Source organism: Montipora foliosa, unplaced genomic scaffold (genome assembly GCF_036669935.1).
Source record: "Montipora foliosa isolate CH-2021 unplaced genomic scaffold, ASM3666993v2 scaffold_390, whole genome shotgun sequence".
Lineage (NCBI taxonomy): Eukaryota > Metazoa > Cnidaria > Anthozoa > Scleractinia > Acroporidae > Montipora > Montipora foliosa.
The window spans coordinates 472,501-480,000 of record NW_027179690.1 but is presented as its reverse complement, the minus strand read 5'-3'; the positions used below and the strand labels follow the sequence as shown (position 1 = coordinate 480,000).

General features: G+C 39.0%; 1 protein-coding gene across 6 annotated transcripts in view; it reads left to right on the top strand.

Annotated features, from left to right (window-relative positions):
• LOC137987829 (plexin-A1-like) overlaps positions 1-7,500 on the top strand; it is a 116,845-nt gene that overhangs the window by 20,556 nt on the left and 88,789 nt on the right. For all 6 annotated transcript variants that reach the window (XM_068833908.1, XM_068833904.1, XM_068833906.1 and 3 more), the window contains exon 3: positions 3,165-3,362. In XM_068833908.1, the coding sequence (XP_068690009.1) occupies positions 3,165-3,362 (198 nt within the window). The remainder of the gene's footprint in view (positions 1-3,164; positions 3,363-7,500) is intronic.

Below are 7,500 nucleotides of genomic sequence, written 5' to 3'. Positions count from 1 at the left end.
TCCAAGGGACTGGAAGGAGGGACTCCTCATCAAACTACCGAAGAAAGGAGATTTGAGGGCCTACAGTATCTATAGGGGGATTACACTTCTATCAATACCTGGCAAAGTCCAAAACAGAATTCTTTTGATAGAATGAAGGCGGCATATTAGACGATCAATTACGAGACCAGCAGGCAGGTTTTAGAAAGGGCAAGTCATGCACTGACCAAATTGCCACACGTCGCATTATGGTGGAGCAATCGTTGGAATGGAACTCGTCTCTCTACATCAACTTTATTGACTATGAAAAGGCTTTTGACAGTGTGGACAGAGACACACTGTGGAAGCTTCTGGAGCACTACGGTATCCCTGAAAAGATCATTACAATCATTCAGCAATCTTATGAGGGAATGACATGCAGATCGAGTGGTGCACAGGGGCCAGCTTTCAGATTAAGGATGCCTGCTATCACCTCTCATGTTTCTTCTTGTTATAGACTGGATATTGAGGACCACTATCAAGGAGCAAAGAATGGAATTCAGTGGACCATTTGGTCACAGCTGGAAGACTTAGACTTCGCCAATAATCTGGCCCTTCTTTCACATAACCATGAACAGATGCAAACCAAGACCACTGGACTGGCAGCAGCATAAAAAAGAACAGGACTGAGAGAGAGAGACTTTATTTTACGAGGGTAACACGTGACAGTAACTAACATTACTGATGAACTTGTGGCCCTCTTAAGGTACAAAATTACAATGTATAAAGACTACATTAAGAATAGATACTATTTACAATAGAATAAGAAAACAAACATTCCTAGAACTCAATTAATAACTAGACAAATCGATTTAAAAACGAAATGCATACAAAAGACTATCTATTGTCATCCCCTTGTCTTCTGAGAATTTAGTACTCTTTTCCATAATCCAGCCTTAAAGGATTTTAAAGACTTACTTTTTTTTAATGATCGAGGCAAATTGTTCCAGTCCTTTACCGTCCTTACGGCAAAGGTGCGTCCACCCTCTGAGATGTTTTTATGGAGGGGGCACAATAGATTTAAATTACAATTTCTCGTGGTTCTTTGGTTTACATCGGAATTTTTTCTAAGGGATGTATTTAAATAGTTGGGTAAAGTACCATTTATCCGTTTATAGGCCAGTTCACAACGCTTTATATACGCTTCATTATAAAAGGGGATCCAGCTTAAGTTGTTAAACAATGTTACTGTTCGACTAGTGCGTTGTGCTTCAAGAATACTACGTGCGGCCTGTTTCTGCATGCGGAGAACTCTCTCGAGTGCCTCCTTGTTGGAAGAAGATCCAGACCTTCATAAATTGTTGCCTGAGACGCATCTTTAACATTTGGAAGCCTGAGAAAATTCGCAATGAGGAGCTTTGGCAGTGTGGGGAACAACAACCGCAAAGTGAACAGATCTTGAGAAGGAAATGTGGATGGATTGGTCACACCCTGCGGAAAGCGCTAAACAACATCACTCGGCAAGCTCTGAGGTGGAATTCCCAAGGGAAGAGGAAGAGGGGACGCCCCAGAAACAGCTGGCGACGGGACTGATGCAGAACTGAAGCTGATAGGATACAACAGGAAAGAAGCTGAACGAAAAGCCCAAGTTCGAGTTGACGTGTTCGCTGGCGAGGGGTTGTTGATAGCCTATGCTCCAACTGGAGCGATGGGCCTTAGTAAGTAAGTGAAGGTATTCTCTGTCACAGTGAAGTGAGATGAACACAACAGGCTTTCATGACAGTGCGTTGTGTTGTGTCGGTGCTGTGAAAAACAGTTGCATATTCATTCTTTACCTTGGGGAGCTTAGTGTGATAACATCAATCAATCAATCAATCAATCAATCAATCAATCAATCAATCAATCAATCAATCAATCAATCATTTATTTTAACACGTTACGTCAAAGAGCTATAAAACTCGTTCAAAATACGAACGTGTATAAATAAAATCTATAATAATTACAGCCATATAATACAATTCAATTCTAAAAACAACAAAAAGCCACATACTAAAAACGTGACTTGGAAAATTCTAAAACTCGTTCTAAAAGCAGTTAAAAGCTACGATTGTACTCTATAAGACACGTTCTAAAAAACTGCAATCCTGCAATTTACTTCTGAAGTCACTAGAATCACTTGAAAGACGCACATGAGAAGGCAAACTGTTCCATAACTTAGTTAATGAATAAGTGACAGAATTCTTCTTAAATTTACAATTAAATTTAGGTAATTCCAAATTCAAGCCCTCGCCACTTAGCCTATACGGTGTATGCCTGTATTTAAAAAGGCTAGCAATATATGTAGGACCCGTACCCTTTAGACATTTAAAAAGAAGTATTAACGCCTGATGTAAGCGCCTACAATATAAAGATTTCATGCTAGCCGCAGTGAGCAGTTCGTCGTATGACATTGACTTGTTGTGCCCGATTAATGTTCTCAAAATATAACAGTTGCCATCTTCGAGACGGTTGCGTTGACCCGTACCTATGCCTACAAACAAAGGACCACAGTATTCGAGATGAGGTAATATAAATGCTTTATAAAGTTTTATCATTGCATCATGAGGAAGAAAACGCCTTATTCTTCTCAGAGCAGAAGCCTTGGCATAGGCTTTCTTTAGTTGATCTGATATGTGTTCTTTATAGGATAAGTCCTTGTCTAAAGTTACTCCAAGAATCTTAATAACATTAAACAATGGTTTGCAACCATTGTTTCCTTGTGGCACAATACTGCAATTCAATCGACCGCGGCATTCGTTTGCTTTCGTCTTTGCCTCGGTTGCGGTTTTCGTCCAGCCTAGGTGATTTTGCGGTAAACACTATCGGCAAAGACGAGGTATTACCGCGTGCAAATGCATTAATAGTTTCGAGCAGTACTGTATAATTAATCAAAAACTTTAGAAACAAATTTGTTTCCATTTAATCTTGACAAACATTTCTATAATGTTTGTGACATGTCAGTTGATTTCAGATGCTCTCCCAAACCTATAATGGGGTAACACTTATAATTTTACAGAAACCAGCCCTCAGTTGCAGAATATTTTCATTTAGTTTCAAGATTACAAAAGTCACTTGTTGATTATTATTTGATTCTATAAGTCGATTTCAGGTTTTTGTTAAAGATCGAAAAATAGAGTAATGGATTTATTTTTTCCCTTTCTTCTTAGGGTTTGCTGCAAATAACACCTGAGTATTGCCCAAAACAATTTCCTAAACGCTTCCCCCATCCATTTCGTGGCAAAAAATCACTAGATAAACAAGCCATCTTAGAACACAGCAAGGGGTTGCTAACTGCTGTTACAGCAATGCCTTACTACAATCACACAGTGATGTTTTTAGGAACAGATAAAGGGCAGCTGTTGAAGGTATGAAGTCAATCATATTCTAGCATTGCAGTGGTTTGTGTGTGTGTGTGTTTTGTTGTTTTATGCCATAAATAACTGCACATCTAAGTGAAGGTTGAATTTCTGAGGAAGGAAAATACTTTAACTATGGTCAGCCAGCCGCTTTGTAAATAATGTGTGCATGGCTGTCAAATCCTGGCAACCTGGCAATAACAAAAGATCAGCAGACCACCTTAATTGAGATAAAGAAGTTGGGATGGCCACTGACAGACAGTAAGACAGTAAGACAGAAATACTAGTGCCACCACATGATTTAAACCAGGTGCATTGCTGAACTTTGGTTGTTCTGTCGCTGGTAACCTTGGGAACAACCTTTGTTTGTCTGCTGTTAGGCTTCAGTTAGAATTTGTTTATTCTTGAGAATACCATAGTATGATTGCTTGGATGTACATGTATATTGAGGTAGAACTGCAAATCAGTGCTTCTTACAGGGGGCGTGGGTGCGGGACCGCACAATTCGATCAAACCCTCACAATACTGCACAATTTTTCCTAAAAGTCTGCAAAATCCCGTTACACGTTTTACTTCTTATAACCAAGATTTATAGAACCTTTTCAAGCGATTTTCTGGCCATTTCCTTTCCGAAAAACGCCATCATTTTCGCTTTTGTCGAACAGCTTCGTCAAACAGTGCTAAGAAAATATACAAGGTGTTCTTTGTAGCTCTGCATGCATAGTCCTGGGCACTAGCTCGGTTCTTCATCGGCGAGGTGGTGTTTGGATCAAATTATGTAGATATAACCACGCAAAGTAACCAAGGACTACGCATGTCCACTCTGCCGTCACGTGAGTCACGCATGGTGAGGAGGTGCAATCTTGGAATGCATGGGAACCTATCATGGAGGAACTAGCAACCGACTTTGAGGAGACTACGAACAAAATGATATATGAAATGAATGTTTGAACCGCGGATATGAAATCAAGTACAGGTAGGATCCTCGCACTTATGAAATGCAACTTTAGCAATTGCATAGAAAAGCCTGAAAAATTCAGGACTTCAATGGTGTTTGAACCCATGACCTCTGTGATGCCGGTGCCATGCTCTATACCAACTAAGCTAATATGAAACCTTACAGTTGGGAGCAGGTCAATTTGTGATGCTCATGTGTTTCCGTGAAAGGACGAAATGAAAGAAATGTACTAGATATTTGAAGTAAGGCTATTGAAAAAAAGACCAATTATCCTCACACTTAACTGGACAATTTTCTATCTCGTCTTACAGTACCGCTGAAGAGTAAGTTACATATGTACCAGTCTCTTCTCGTTTCTCGCAAGACGAGACCCTCGTTTCGAGAGACTACAAGGAACCCACACAATGTGTGTGTGTAACCAATTGTTATTTTATAGTAAATGTACTGGATGTGCGGATTGCTTCACCTATAATCAGGGTCACCCAACGAGAATATAGTTCAAAACTACTTAAACATAGCATTGTAAAATGTGTTTTAGTATTTAAACGGTAGATATAGGCATATTTTTATCCCCTAAAAATTTTTCATCTGTTCGGATTTCCTAGCTGAAAGTCTAGTGATCCGAAAATTCTAGGGATCAAAACTTACCTTTTTGAAAATTTCAGTCAGAAAAAAGGCTCCCGAAAATTCTAGGTGACCTTTTTAGGGTAAAAATCCGTTAAAAATAAGCAATTATACCATGTTTTAGATTTTCGAAAATCCTAGGACAGGTAGGCAAGCAAGGAATTTTACAACAAATGTTCCGAAAATTCTAGATCTCAAATCGTCTTCCGAACAGATATTTTCCGAAAATTGACGTTGGGTGCCCCTGTATAATTATGATACATTGCTAAGTATGTATATCAATGAATGTTAAATGAACATTGAATTACCTGTGGTACAGTATATAGTCGTCCTTTTGCCTCCAAAGCGGTTTTTTGAGCGATGTTGAAGGATTTTGAGTTCACTGTTTACTGCTCCTTTCTGAGAAGGCGATGTTTGTGGCTAGCACATGAGAATCTTGCTATGCATTCCTACCGCTCGAACACTGTGGGATTTTGATTTTCATCCATGGCTAGTTCCGGGTCATTTGGATGGATCATTCTCAATCAGAAGGTATGAGGAGAAGCGTGAATCTTTCGACCTTAATGCTGCAAAGTTTGAAAGCGGAGCGATACGATTTTCAGGGTGGAAAATCGCTTAAAACAAGGATTCCTCTCGTCCTTGTATTATTAGGAACAGTAAACAGCAAACTCAAAATCGCTCAAAAAAACCGCTTTGGAGGCAAAAGGACGACGATATACCACAATGGTAAGGTACTTCAACGTTCGGTATTTAACGTTGATTGATATACATACTTAGCGATATATTGTTGTAGGTGAAGGAAACGGTAAATCCAGTACATTTACACTGTACTATAAGATAAAAATCGGTCACACACACACATTGTGTGGGCCCCCTGTGATAGTTCTAACATTACCGACACCTAAAACTGATTTACAAGGTGATGGTGCATTAAATACAATGTATTTCCATCCCTTTCTAATTTAACTCAAGACCTGAACAAAAATTAAACTAGATGGCCTAAAATAATTAATACTATGCGCATCCATCAGTATCTATCCGCATCCGTATGTTCTAGTCCTAGGTCCTCCAGGCATCATGCAGCCTTATCAGAGCTTCAGCAAAGATATGCCAAAAATTGCAATACAGAGAAAAAAGGAGCTCTAAACAAATTAAAAATAAACACTCACCTTTAAGTTTATATCCCTCCGATGGTTGACTTGAATAACTGTGTAGCCACCAGTGTGGACCACAGCTATCATAATATTATGTCAAACTGGATTAAAACCAGTGAAAAGTGCAGAAAGAAAAATATTTTCCAAACTTTATTCCACCTGAACACGAAAAGCGTTGAATGTTAAAAGCTTTAAAGGGAAAGTACGGTCTAGAAAAAGTTTCCCTGAATCGAAAGTTCTTTGCCTGTATTGTCATACTTGACCACTCATTCGGACTAAATGTGTTTAAATAGCCAACAATAACGCTTCAAAAATGGGCAAATTTTAATTGAAATCCCCCATCGTTGTTTTTGTGTATGCAAACGAGGCTATGACGTAGCAATAGTCAAGGAATTCTGCGGATGACTAAATGTACTTGATGAAAAGAAGAAAAACACAGGCGAGGATAGCAATAGATTTTCCTTGTGGTCGTTAAACAGGGTTTTATAATTATTATGTGAGTTATATGCAGGAGTTTTACAAAGCGAAAGAGAGCTTGCAGTACTATCCCGCGCTCATTGCTGTGAAATAAATGCCTGGAAATCAAGTTTAATCTGTCTACCGTGGCTTTCTACGAGACCCCTGTTACAACTTCAAAACAAACAATAGATTTATATATTTCCATCAAATGGTAAGAGTAAATCGTTTCAGAAGTTTCTATACTGCTAACAAAATTTAACCTTCAAGTTACGTTTATTAGCACATAACAGTGAAAGTCTTCTATATATGAATGAAGGGGTAGTTTCTAAAGAAACTGTGGTGCTGCGTCGGTGGGGAAGTACAATATTGGATACGCTCTGACGAGGGGCTAACGCTCGAAATGTCAGCTTTTAGAATCTCTGTACGGTGGCCAATTTACATTATCAACTCCGTTGATAAAACCAAATTTTTGTATAAAGTCCTCTATATATGGCTTGATTCAGTTTTCTCCCTCCAATATAATGATATTTTGGACTAGTTGACTGAGATTTCCGTATGAAGCGAATGTCACCAAGACCAGTTGCAATATTCATATACCTGAAGATCCCGCTTGAAGTCCTCCTTGGTAAAATGACAGACCCGAACAGACAATATAGCAGTCAGGTTTTCACGTTTGAGGAACCCATCCACCTTTTATTTTCGCCAGCCAACTTTTCTTTAAATTTAAGTTTTCCGGTGTAAGCTTCGAATTTTTCTTATATGTGTTCTCAATTCTAGACATGTGTCTAGTTTCATCCCCCTCGAAAGCGTACACCCCAACAGCGGTAATTGGTGATGTGAAAAAGCCTTGCTCCGTGTATTGAGCAACATCTGAAAGTTTCGTGGGCTTATTATAAATTAAACGCTTCCCCGTGTGAAAGAAAACAAAAACGTTTGCTGAAGCACCGAAGAC